This window comes from Pygocentrus nattereri, chromosome 18 (assembly GCF_015220715.1).
Source record: "Pygocentrus nattereri isolate fPygNat1 chromosome 18, fPygNat1.pri, whole genome shotgun sequence".
NCBI classification, from domain to species: domain Eukaryota; kingdom Metazoa; phylum Chordata; class Actinopteri; order Characiformes; family Serrasalmidae; genus Pygocentrus; species Pygocentrus nattereri.
In genome coordinates this window covers 19,833,927-19,846,865 of record NC_051228.1, presented here as the reverse complement: position 1 = coordinate 19,846,865, position 12,939 = coordinate 19,833,927, and the positions used below count along the sequence as shown (strand labels likewise).

The 12,939-nt window shown below is 39.2% G+C and overlaps 1 protein-coding gene across 1 annotated transcript; it reads right to left on the bottom strand.

Annotated features, from left to right (window-relative positions):
- Positions 1–62: 62 nt before the first annotated feature.
- snx24 (sorting nexin 24) lies at positions 63–10,753 on the bottom strand. Its single transcript, XM_017711228.2, has 7 exons — positions 10,554–10,753; positions 10,203–10,286; positions 7,616–7,720; positions 6,904–6,998; positions 6,709–6,738; positions 4,503–4,567; positions 63–2,359 (listed from the first exon to the last, which is right to left on the bottom strand). The coding sequence occupies exons 1-7, from the start codon at positions 10,620–10,622 to the stop codon at positions 2,289–2,291; spliced, it is 519 nt and encodes a 172-aa protein (XP_017566717.1). The 5' UTR covers positions 10,623–10,753; the 3' UTR covers positions 63–2,288.
- Positions 10,754–12,939: the final 2,186 nt, after the last annotated feature.

The window sequence follows — 12,939 nt, the reverse complement described above, 5'->3', positions numbered from 1 at the left end:
GTGCATTTTGCTTTTTTAAAACAGTAAATACTAAAACAAAAACCAGACAACTTTAGTGTGTATTGTTTTATTGCTGTCAGTTTTAATCATATTTTTCCAGGTATTAATAGCTCAATCATAAGTGTGTCACTTTGTCTGGCTAAAGTGCATCACACAGTGTTCATACCGTCACCATTAAGACAATAAGTAACTCTGGGCTCCAAGAATTATGGCACATAGCTCATACACCTACATACATTTAAAATCACAATGTCACATAAGTCACAAAGTAAATCAGTTCAAATATTACAATTTCAAACCAAAGCCCATGTTAAAGGGGAATCCCACTGATTTTTAATTTTTCTTTAGTCTGCATAATGTGGGTCATTCAAACTGGTTTGGTGTGAAATGCTCCGTTCTAGAGAAACAGTCAGTGTTCACAGTGGTGGTTATGGGTACCATATGTCCACCCCTAAAAGCTCTCTTACTAAAGGTAATTACAGTTACACTGTCTGATGTCTGATACATGTGATAGAATATTTTTGAGAATGTTTTTGCCAGAAATATATTTTCAAAATCCATTATGGTGGAAGGGTACATGCGTGGCTTTGGGAGTTAGAATAGTCCCCAAAGAAAAGTTGTCACTACTTTACCATCATCATTAAATATAAAACCAAGAAGACAAGTATAGGCTCATTTGTGTTTTTCGATAGTAAATAAAACGAATAATGCAGAATTATGCAGAAAATGTAAGTAGTGGAATTCCCATTTAACTCATTATTAAGTATATTGTAAAAACGCTATAATTGGCATGATTTTAACAGGCAGGAAGTCCAGTGGCCAACACTTACCAGTGTAAATGCTTGGACAGTAGCGCAACAGCACCCCTAGTGTTAACGCACGTAATCATCTTCAGTTTCTGACATCTAACATTAGCTTTAAATCTAGCAAGTGATGATTAAAGAAGGAGTTCAGGTAAGAAACACTAATGTTGCTAACAATGCATGAATGTGACATCTATCTGTTTGCATTATGCAAAGGGAGATTTGATAATTGGTGGTTTCACAGGGCCACATGATCTTGTAATGAAAAACGTCTGGGGACAACCAGAGAAATTTAGCATAGCTGAAAAAGTCTCCTAAAAACTTTGAATAAGATTGTAGATGTGAGTCGCATGTGCAGAGAATACGTTACCTCTGACAAAAAAAAACAAAAAAAACACTTCACTAAAGACAGCATGTCACTAACTAGCTTGTTTTGCTTGCGTTATCGATTGAAATCTATGTTTTAAAGTGCACAGACTAAAGGAATTTTGGAAGTGGGGTTTGGAGGTGGCATGCCCTGGTTCCTATGACCACCACTGTGAAGAAAGTGGTGGGTTTCTCTACAATTAAACACACTATCAGTGATTGAACCAGAAAGGGACAGTTTGTGAACAACCTTCAAGCTGGCTTGAGAAAACCACTGCAAAGAAATCCCAGGTGGTTGGTAGTGTTGCTATGATATCCCAGGTGATTGCTATATCTGTGTCAGAGGTGTCCTTTTTGATATTTTTGGCATTACACTGAATTGAGTAACTGATATTTTGAACACATTCTCCCCTAATTCCACTGTCCCCAGAAACCTGGAGTTAAAGGCTGGTAACATGTATTTTAACAAAAGTCTCCCTTTCACAGTTTCTAGCAGCTGTTACAGATTTTTTTTTTTCACAATGCACAATTAAAGTTCATGGTTAGATTCCCTTTTTTCATAAACATCATGATTGGTAATAATTACATTAGAGTTAAAGTTGAGGTAAGTTAGAGCAATATCTAACTATGCTAGTGAATAGTAATTGCATGATAATGGCTCAATGAACACTCCTTAGCAGTACATATGGCATCATTAAAAATATGATTGGTCCCAACATCGGATACTTCTGTCTGATTACTGAACAGGTCTGTGTTGTATGTAGTAATGTCTATCTTTGCGGTTCCAACAATAGAGCACTGCTTTGAATAGCTATGTATGATAAATGGAAGAACTGCACAGCAGCATGATCTGTGGCTCATAATGAGGTAACTACACCAGTTTTCATCTTAATATAAACTAGAATGGATCTGACCATGCTGATACGCTAAATCAGTAACATGTAGATGAGGGCCGCTCACATGCACATAGCGAAGTGGGCAAAAGCACTGAAGGAGTGTGGACTGATTATGTTCCGGTAGTGTTAGTAAATATGTAACATTATGTAGAGAAACGATAAATCCCTTTCTTCGTCCATGAAATAGAGGCGCTGTTTTCTTCAAATTGGAGCTAGCTTCGGTCTACCTCGGCTGAAGGTCTGGGTAGAAAATTCCATGAATCACGCCCTCAATGACGACATTTGAAAATGTGTCTGAAAAGGAGAGAAAGCGTATTTTGAGTGGAAAGACTTTGTTCTAAAGTACAGCACAGCAATAATGTAAAGAAACAGGAGCAGATCACTACCATCCAAACAAAACACCACCAATTTTTTTTTCTTTAAAAAAAAAAAAAAAAAAATACCATTACTATTAGGCTGAAGCACAGGAAAATCTAGAGGCCTTGTTAATAAAATATACCTGAACTTCATTCTTAATTTGTTCTATGCATTTGCATATGGCTGATTTATAAAAACATAATGGCTCTTATTCATCAGAGTTGTGCAATAAATAAATAACTCGTGCATATTTGACCACCCTTAATGAAACTTTGTCACTTGATAACATGCAGAGATTTGAGCAAAAAAAGAAGAATCGACTTAAGTGCGTGAAATCAAGCACTATCCTACTAGTGCCCAATTTACATGAAGCACACCCTAATTCATGCAGATGTTTCACCAATAAAACAACATTCAACAGTTCATGAACCAATGGCTGTGATCACAGGTGGAGTCTGAGGTCATGCAGTGGAGTGCACAGCTCCCCCTACTGAACAAACTTTACAGTGTTAAAATTACAAACACTGGAGAGAATAAACTGCGAAATAAACAAAAAAACGGTAAAGATGGTAAAATGATGTGACTGATTTTTCTTAAAATAACATTTAAATGCTGTATTACTGTAGTGCATGAGATGCTTCTGCACTAGCTGTGTCTTGTACTGTTTATTTTGTGGGCTGAGTCAGTGTTAGAAAAATCAGTGTATTAGGTCTTCAAATGGAACATGGAATAACTGTATTCATAAAAGAGGCCCAAGGTGTTTTTTTAAAGGGGTGGTTCAGCCTAAAACTAGCCTTTGTCCTGTAGTGGATAATCACATCACTCCTCAGCTGTATCAATTTGACACTCACTACCCATCATACGTTTTGCAAGTACACAAGTATGAGAATAAGTGACCACACCCTCTACAGTGAACACACTTCTGCAAAATTTAATGCACAAATAGTGTTTATTTGATAAATACAAACAAACGATGGCTATTTTCAGTTGTATTTTTTCCAATATGTTAAATTCATTAAATAAACAGTAACTTTGCACTAAATGTGCAGAAGTGTGTTCTCTGTACAGGATATTTCAACATTTTACTCGAATTAGCCTAGACTAGACAATGGCTTCAATGGCTAATCCCTCCAAACCCATTCATAGATACACAAAACAAAAACAGGCTGGGGCAGCACTAAACCAGGTGGTTGCCAAGAAACGCAAAATGATTTGGGTGGGGCCACAACCACAAGCTGACCACACCAGTACAGTGTTTTTGTACTGTATTGGCTAGATATGCAGTGTAAAACCAAACTCCTTCTGAAAATACAGATAATCTAAAAGGACCAATCTCTAATATCATAAGCTCATTTTCCAGATGCTTTTACTGTTATTCCATTTGCAATTTTGCTATGGGCCCCCTGGTGGCTGAGGCTCTGGGCTGCAGCCTCTAAAGCACATTGGAGGGTAATACGGTTGAATTAGTCTTGGTACCAGATGCCTTGATTCCATTTACACTAACAGAAACTCTTATCAAGAGTGACTTACAAAAGTGCTGTCCAGTTCAAAGAAAGTGTTATTTTAAGTACAGTAAGGTTAGAGGCCCACATCTAGTGAGAGGTCATTTTTACCTTTGGAATAAAACAGACTGGGATCTGTGCCCCATCCAATGTGGAAATAATGTGCTAAAAATGGCATCTCCATGAGGGAGGGTTGATTCCACAGCAGTGGTTATGTGAAATTTAGGCTAATAATTTAAGGCTAATACAGCCTGTAATTTTAGGCTAATACAGCTTTGATGATGGGGTTATTAAAGAGTCACAATGGAAAGACTGCATATTCACCCAGTCTGACTTAGATTGAGGTTGATGAAGTCAAGAACTTTGCACGCAAGTCTCAGCAAAGCCTGTATGTCCTTCTATAAATGTCTATCAAACAGCTGCCCAAAACTGGCCAATGAGCATGTTAATATAATTGCAATATATACTTTTTATGTTAATGTGAAACCCATCATCCATTGTGGAAAAACATCAAGTATCATGATATATTTTGGCCATATTGCCACCCTTTCTGATGAATAAAATAAAAACAAATATACCATTGGTAGCAGGAAGCAGATAGGGGTCCCTCAGGAAGAGCAATGCTGGCTGATGTGTCAGTTTACTGCAAAGGGGAGGGAGAGGGAGAGGAAGGGAAAGAGTGGGAGAGGGAGAGAGGGAGAGAAAGGGGAAAGAGTGGGAGAGGGGGAAAGAGAGGGAGAGGGTGAGGGAGAGAGAGAATGAAGGGGAGATAGAAATGTGGAATTATGGAGAGAAAGAGCAGAGCAGTATGACTCATGAAGAACTTCTCTTTTTTGCCTACGTGACACAGGCATACAGCTGACAGCGCAGTTCATCACACAGGAGTGTCTTTTCTGGAAGTGAGAACGCCCATTCATTTCCACATACATCTGTTTACAAAAGACATGCTTAAAATAACAGCTGGCCACCATGAAAATTACATATTGGTCTGAATGAACTCTTCTTTAAATCATAAGCCAGTGTCAATTACACTTTATGCTAGGCTGCATACAAATAGTGGGGTTATATTGCTGTTATTGTAGATGCAATATGCCTTGGATTGCATTGAAATTCACTGGTGAACTAAAAGTGATCTGACATGATGAAGTTCGGCCTGCATTATTTTGACCAAAATTAGTCTAAGCTGCACTATATAGTAGGGGTTGGAATGTCTAGGTTCGTTTCAGAACCTGCGATCCGATTATAAAATGATTATCGATGCATCTTTTTTCTGTACAGGATATCTTTTTTTTCTTACTGTGTGACAACTTGGAACTTTTAAAGACAAATTTTAAAGATTCATAATGAAATTTACTTCCAATATCTTTTATTACTACATCAAATGGAAGTGATGCAACAAGTGAACTGGAAGGCTCTCATTCACTGCTCTTGTTTGGAGCACATGAGATGCTAGCTGCCACTCATCTGCGATAAAATGTTACAGCAATAACATGAAATAAGATCCTGTGGTAGTGGATGTCCACACGCAGATTACAGCTATTCTACCAATTTTCTTCAGTGATTTCAAAATTTCGGTTTTGGTCTCGTTGTAGAGAGTGGGGGAGTCACTGTGTCAGTAAAATATCTTCGAGACGCTGCATCTCAGCATAACGCGAAAGCCCAGATTCTCAAAGACTGAGTACGGATGCAAATTCTTGGCAATAAAAGTTGCAATAGAGTTTGTAATTCGCTTCGTACTTTCTGAGTTAGGTGGAAGTTTTGACATCACTTGATCGATGGTCCTCTGGTTGGCAACAACTGCAACCGGGCGGAAAATGGATGGAAACATGTAATATGGTTTTCCCATTTTAATATGGAACAGAAAAAAAATGAACGAGAAACTGACTTCAGCCTCGTAAAAAGTAGAATATTGAGAGACATATTATGAGAAACTGCTCTACTTTTGTGGGAACGTTTCCAGTAGGTGATGTAAGAAAAGTGGCTACAGCTGAGTTAAAGCTTAAAGTAGAGCAAAGTAAGTCTGCATTTTTTGTTTGTATTATATTTTACACTAGGACATTAGCACATACTGAGACATATGTACAGCCAAGATGGTAAAATGGACTCAAAATTTTGTGGCTCCCAAGGTAGTTTGATTTTTGTTGAAAAGACAAAATGACTCCTAACATTTGGGATGCTGACCGCTGCACTAGCTTTTAGACTGTCTGGGCGCTGCACTTCAGCACTTAGCAAAGTTCCACATTTGTGTTTTGTCAACATTACGTTATAAATTTATGACATTTGTGAATTGATTCAAATCCGTCCATGTCCGTATTGCATTATGTTGCTAAGAATCTACCATAATCTACTCTAGGTTTTAGCCATTTGGAGCCCTCTCTGGTGGCATTGTGTAATTGCACACGATGTGTGGAAGAACATTCTGTAGTATGGGTGGTTTTAGACCCTTTCCCTGTGCAGGGGAATGTGATGCTTGGGACTGCATTGAAAGAGAATTCAAAGGGAACTACTGTGGCAGTTTTTTTCAGCTCTGTTCGTAATACAAAAGCAGATTTGATACCATGTTCGGGGTTTTTGTTTGACTTTCTCCTATATTTTGCAGAACTGTTGTATAAAGGCAATACAACACAGTGTTATTGTGAATAACATTGCAGCTGTGATTATCTACTGTACTCGAACGAATCACAGCCCTGATCATATTCGTGATAACGCTCTTCTTCTTGTGTTTTATGGTTTAAATGTATTCTGCAGCCCTTTTTTTACACACAAAATTACAAAAGTACATACCTCGACTCTTCTGATTCTGTTTCAAATGACCTGAAAGCAAAGTAAAAACACATTGAGCAGGCACATAAAAACCAAAGATCCTTAAGGTTGCTGAACTCAAGACCGAGGACAGGCATTGTCCTTTGCAGTGCAGCAGTCAGCTTTCTAAGTGCTCTTTCTTCAAATCCCAAATTACACAGCAGCAGCAGTCCTTACCCACAACTCTCGGTTTTTGGCAGAGATGGGAAGTGCCGGATGTTGAGGAAATCCAGGAATATCTTTGGAAGGATCTCGTTTTCCATGATTATAGTCTACGAAAAAAAAAACAACACAGACTGATGGTCATCATGGAGGAGTAGGGAAAGGCAGTTTTCTACTGTGTAGGTTAAAATGATAGCACATGCCCACTTGAAGTGACTGAAGTTTGGGGTCATGCATTAAAGTCACTCTCAGAGCAAGTGCTAACCCAAGACTAGTTTTTGCTTTTTCATCCTAATGACTGGAATTATGTGGACGAGGGCAGAGCTGACCCTCCATCAGTACTAAAACTATTGCGTTTTGAATGGAAATAGAGAAAAAAAGACCAAATCAAGCATCTATAAAAGAAGGGGCAGCACTACTTTGATTTCATGCTTTTTATTCCCCTTTGTCAAATGAAATAATGTTCATGTTTGCTTTGCCAAATAAAATAATGGAGTTCCATTGCCAGTAATAACAAAACAAGCAGCAGGAAAAGCTATTTTTTGATTCAAAGTAGATGGACAGTAGGGTATTTCTGTGGGAAAAGTCCAATGCATGCAAGTTCGTCTAGACTCAAGATTACAGAATAGTTTAAATTAAACATTTTTATAGAACAAATAAAAATGGATCTGAAGGAGTACACGTAATCAGTATTATTACATACTTTCTAAACATATGGAAGCCATACCTGAAGGTAAAGCTCAAGTCCCTGTCGTCTCTGCTCCAGAACCTTGGGGACCCAGTTCCTCACATGCTTTGATGGAATCTCAGGTGGTTTAATGATCTTCTTCAGCTGCAAGGAACCCAAATAAAGAATGAACAACAAGCAACAAAGTCTTGTGAAAACATCTTCAAAAACTAGCCTTGGAGTAAACTGCCATGCCAGTTGTTTTAACATTTATCCATGGGCTTTAGATCTAGGCCTAAAAGGGAATTTCAGTGGTTTTCCAAAATTTCATAAATCACAAGTCATACACAGTGGTTTATAGGAACCAGGGGTCACCATGACAACACTAATCTAGTCATTTCATGTCCTATCTAAAACCACCACTGAACATACATGTGTGATCTGAGTTTTATGTGGAATGTTGATTATGATAAAATAGTGATACATCTGAAAAACAAGAACTTTTCTTTTGAAACTATTTTGGCTTTCCATAGCCTGAATATATAACCCTCATCAACACATCGTTTTTTTAGGCCAAAATCTTCTTAGATCCATCATAAAACAGTGTGTCAGACATCAGGCAGTGTGTATTCATAACAGTTTCATGTAATAACTTTCTGAGAGGGAGCTTTTAGAGGTGGACGTCTGGTTCCTTTCACAATTCTGATTCTGTAAGTTTATCTAGAACAAAGCATTTCACACCAAACCACTCTGAGTTACTCTGTTTACGTTATCCACTTAATCATGCAGAAATTCTCCTTCAGTCTGTGTGAAACCGGCCCAAGTGAAGAAGTGTGACTGTATGAATCGTGTAATATGACCACTCTGGGTGAAAAGGACATGAACTCTATACACATACTGCCTTGTAACTACTGAAAAACACCCACATGCCAATGGAGTCATAGGACTGCTTTTGCGAAATGTTGCTTGAAGATTTAAGAGTTCCCAGCACAGATTACACCTAATCCTAGATTAAACAAAAAAAAAACAATAACATAACTAAACACTCTCCCAACCCTGATTTAATCGAAGGCTTTAATTTTACAAAGTTGATCATTAAAGCAAGAAAACACAATTTGTGCCTTGGAAGTCAGCAAACATTGAATAAAACAAAACTAATGTTTAACAAAACTGAAATAAATTCAAAAAGAAATTTTCTTCTTTTGAACTTTTCTGTAGGACAAATAAGGTAAATATTATTAATATTGATGTTTATGAGTAAAATAATCTGAGCAGTCTGATTAGTTTGGGCTATTATGTAAAAAGAACTTTACAGAAACTTGTCATAGTAGTTTAATAACATTGCTTATTTATTTATTAAATATTAGCAGTTATTTGGATAGTGGACTGAACAGGAATATTGGTTAGGCCTTACCAATATAGCAACTGCACTTAAGAGGAAAAAGAAAGGTTAATTACTGAAATGTTCAATGTAAATTTGTTTCAGAATTTTTGTGTGTATTTTATTCCCGTATATGGTGTATCAGTAAAACTTGTATGGAGATGTGTTAAGTGGGCTTATTAGGGGCAATTCCCCAAAAATAAACGGAACGCTATTGCTTTGCTGGCTGCAAACATCACCATCAAGTCAGTGCATGTAAAGGCTAATGTGTTTAAAAGTACTGCATGTGGGCATTTTGCAACAGAAGAAGGGGAACTACAAAAAACCTCTCAGCTTTTCCAAATGTAACTGTTTTTATTTCTATTATTTCAGGCATTTCTCCAGAGGGGCCCAACTCAAAGCTGCCCAAGCTCTAATTTCCCCAACCTCAAGAATGCAGCAGGAACAGGTAGAACAAAATTATGATCATTTAGTCATTTCAAAGTAATTTTGTCATTATTTTCTGTCTCACTGGGAAGGCTCAATTTGATTCTCATACATTTAAATTGAAGCGTCAGCAGTCCAACACATTTAAAAGTGATTGCTCGTCAGGGTTGACAAAGGATGTCTTTAGTAAAGAAAACTGTTTTATATAGAACCGTGAACACTCAAAAGAACCCTTTGCATGATTAAAGGGCTCTTTGCATCGTGAAAGGGTTCAGCTTGATGGTGAATTTTATATGAAACCTTTTTGAAAAGGGTTCTATGTAGCACCAAAAGGGTTCTTCTACTGGTTTAATGTTAAGCTTGACACAATAGAAGGACCAAAAATCGTACATCTACAACACATTCTCCATCAATCTAAAGAATCCATTCACGATACAAACAACCTTTTAATCATGCCAAGCGTTCTTTGACAGGTCTTGGTTCCATATATAACCATTTTCTAAAGAACCATCTTTTTTAAAAGTGTAGTATAAGAGTCAGGCCTACAACATACAGCATTCATTATCTACCACACTTCATGGGCCTGAAGTTCAGCTTCTCACAACCAGAAAACAGCAGTTGGTCAAATAAGTGGTTTGGTGACTCCTCACAACAAAACTACTATTATGCATCTACATTTTAATTAAATTTGATTTGGTTTCTTATTTGCCATATTGTTATTGGAATCTTCCGTCCCACCTTAAATGCTGCAGCAGGTAACTACATTCTGGCGCCTCAGGACATTTCAGCAAGAAGCTGCAAGGAAATGGACTAAACAGATGAAAATCCCCCAAAACTCACCATTTTATGCAGAGCATGAAATTCACTGTATCGTTTCTCCACCGTGTGCTGCCGGCCGCTCATCAGGACCTCGATTTTAAAAACCTTTCGGAGGAAAAAGGCACTGAATTATGAATTTGATATGAATTAAGGACTCCTACGTACTAACGCAACCGGCTTCAGCCAAAATAAACTCAACATGGTGTATGTCTTGTAAATGTGCAACCCTAAAGGCTCATTCATAGCACATTAAATAACTTTACCTCCTCAAAATGGAGAAATGATCAGCGCTATTAAGCAGCGTTACAGTTCTCCACTGGGTTTAATGCGGCACTGCCACAAATCTCCGGCTGAAAAGCAGAGACAGCTCACCGTGTAGCCTTTTTCCATCGCGTTGTCCTCTGACCTGAAGGAGGGGATGGACACTGATATGGGGTGCATTGTTGTAGTGATTAAATTAGGGATTAAATTAGGGATTATTCTTCATTTACGCCCTGCTGCCTCTTTCACAGGCTGCCAAGTTCAGCCTGGTACAAAAACAACTGAGTAGTTCAGAGGGTCTCGCTCGGCATTTGTGCTTCGGCATGTTATAGAAAGAAACAGTGACCCCTACCGGACTGGAGACGGCTGATTCACTTTACTGAACCGATTCAGTGGTGGCGATAAGAGCCAGAGGTCATCATGACTACAACACAAATAGAACCATTTTATTTCCTGTCCAGAACCACCAGTGGACCTAAACGAGTTTTTATACGGAATGTTGATGATGATTAATAATATGCAAAACTGGAAAAATATAGTGCAGTAACAGACAAATATGAATGGTGCAGAAATACTAGGACTTGAAGTACAGTAACAGTGCAGTGAGTGCAAAGACGTGGTTAAAGTGGTGATGTGGAGATGAGCAGTGCCAGAGCCTCAGGGGAAGAAGCTATTCCTGAGTCTGCTAGTACGGGAGCTGAGACTTCTGTAATGCCTGCCAGATGGGAGGAGGATGAAAATTCCATGGTTAGAATGAAAAACGTCCCTGATGTTCCTCGTCCTGCCCAGGCAGCTCTTACAGTAAGTGTTCTTAATGGAGGGTAACTGGGCACCTCTGATGCGTTGGGCAGTTTTCACCACTCGATGGAGCGCTTTGGGGTCAGATGTGGAGCAGTTGCTGAACCACACTGAGATGCAGTTTGTGAGTATGCTCTAAGTGGAACAGCGGTAAAGGTTCACCAGTATCCTGGGACACAAGTGAGCTTTCTTGAGGAAGTAAAGACACTGTTGCACCTTTTTGACCATGATGGAGGAGTTTAGGGACCACGTCAGATCATTTGAAATGTGGTTAACAAGGAACCTGAAGCCAGACATGCGCTACTGTCTCAGCTCTGCTGGTGTAGATGGGCACTGTGCCTTGCTCCTGCCCTTCCTAAAGTTCACTATGATCTCCTTGGTTTTCTGGGTGTTGAGCGCCAGGTTGTCATCCCACCATGCGACCAGGCGCTGCACCTGTAGGCCTCCCTGTAGGCAGACTCATCAGCATCTCTAATCAGACTTATCACCGTGGAGTCATCCGCAAACTTGATTATGGAGAGTCATAAACAGGAACACAGTCATGGGTGACCAGGGAGTACAGAAGAGGGCTGAGCATACAACCTTGTGGCATGCCTGTGTTCAGGGTGATGGGGGAGGAGAAGAGTTTGTCTAATTTAACAGAGGTCTGTCAGTCAGGAAGGCCAGAATCCATTTGCAGAGAGATGTGCTCAGATTGGAAGGGATTGTGTTAAATGTTGTGTTGTGTTAAATAACTGTGTTAAATGCTGAACTAAAGTCAATAAACAGCATTCTGACATATGAGTTGTGACAGTCCAGGTGGATCAATACAGTGTGGAGTGCTGTACAAATGACATCCTCTATTCATCTGTTGCGGTGGTAGGCAAACTGGTGTGGGTCCGTTGTAACAGGCAGACAGCACTTTACATGAGAAAGAGCAAGTCATTCAAAGCACTTGCAGATGATGAGTGTGACAGGGTGGAAAATGTCCAAGAAGACCCGCACAGGCTGTTAGCACACAACCAGGCATTCCATCAGGGCGCCTGCTTTTCGTGACATCTGTGGTAGAGAGTGTAAGTGGCTGCTCATCAGGTGGTAAATCTGGAGAAGACCAACTTATTTCCCCTGTCAAAGCGAGCATAGTTGGTAGGAGGCACAGTGGTTTGGTGGTTTGTAATTGACTGTATGCCATGCCACATACACCATGGGTCAGAGGATTTGAAGTGCTCTTCCATCCACTGTTTGTAGCTGTGTTTAGCCTTGGAGATTCCTCTTCTGAAGTTGACTCGCTTGCTGAGCTGTAAGCCTCCTGGTCTCCAGACCTGAAGGCAGGATCTCTTGCTTTGAGCAGAAGGCGAATCTCTCTGTTCAGCTAAGGTTTCTGATTAGGGAAGGTTTTTATTATTTTGTGAGTTGTCACTCTGTCCACACAGCTGTTGATACATTCTAGGACAGAGTTGGTGTAAATGTCAGTGTTGGTGACCACAACATATGCTGGTTTTGCTGCTGACTCCTTGCTGACGTTAAAAGTTTATCTTAAATTTGTCATTAAATAATGTGTCAGACATCATATTTATAGTATTCATATCCACTTCATGTAATAGCTTTCTGCAGGAGAGCTTTTAGAGGTGGACGTCTGGTTCCTATAAACATTTCTGACTCAGGAGAGGTTCTCCAGAATGGGGAACCACTCTGAATGAGTGTAGTGGAGTTCCTCTAT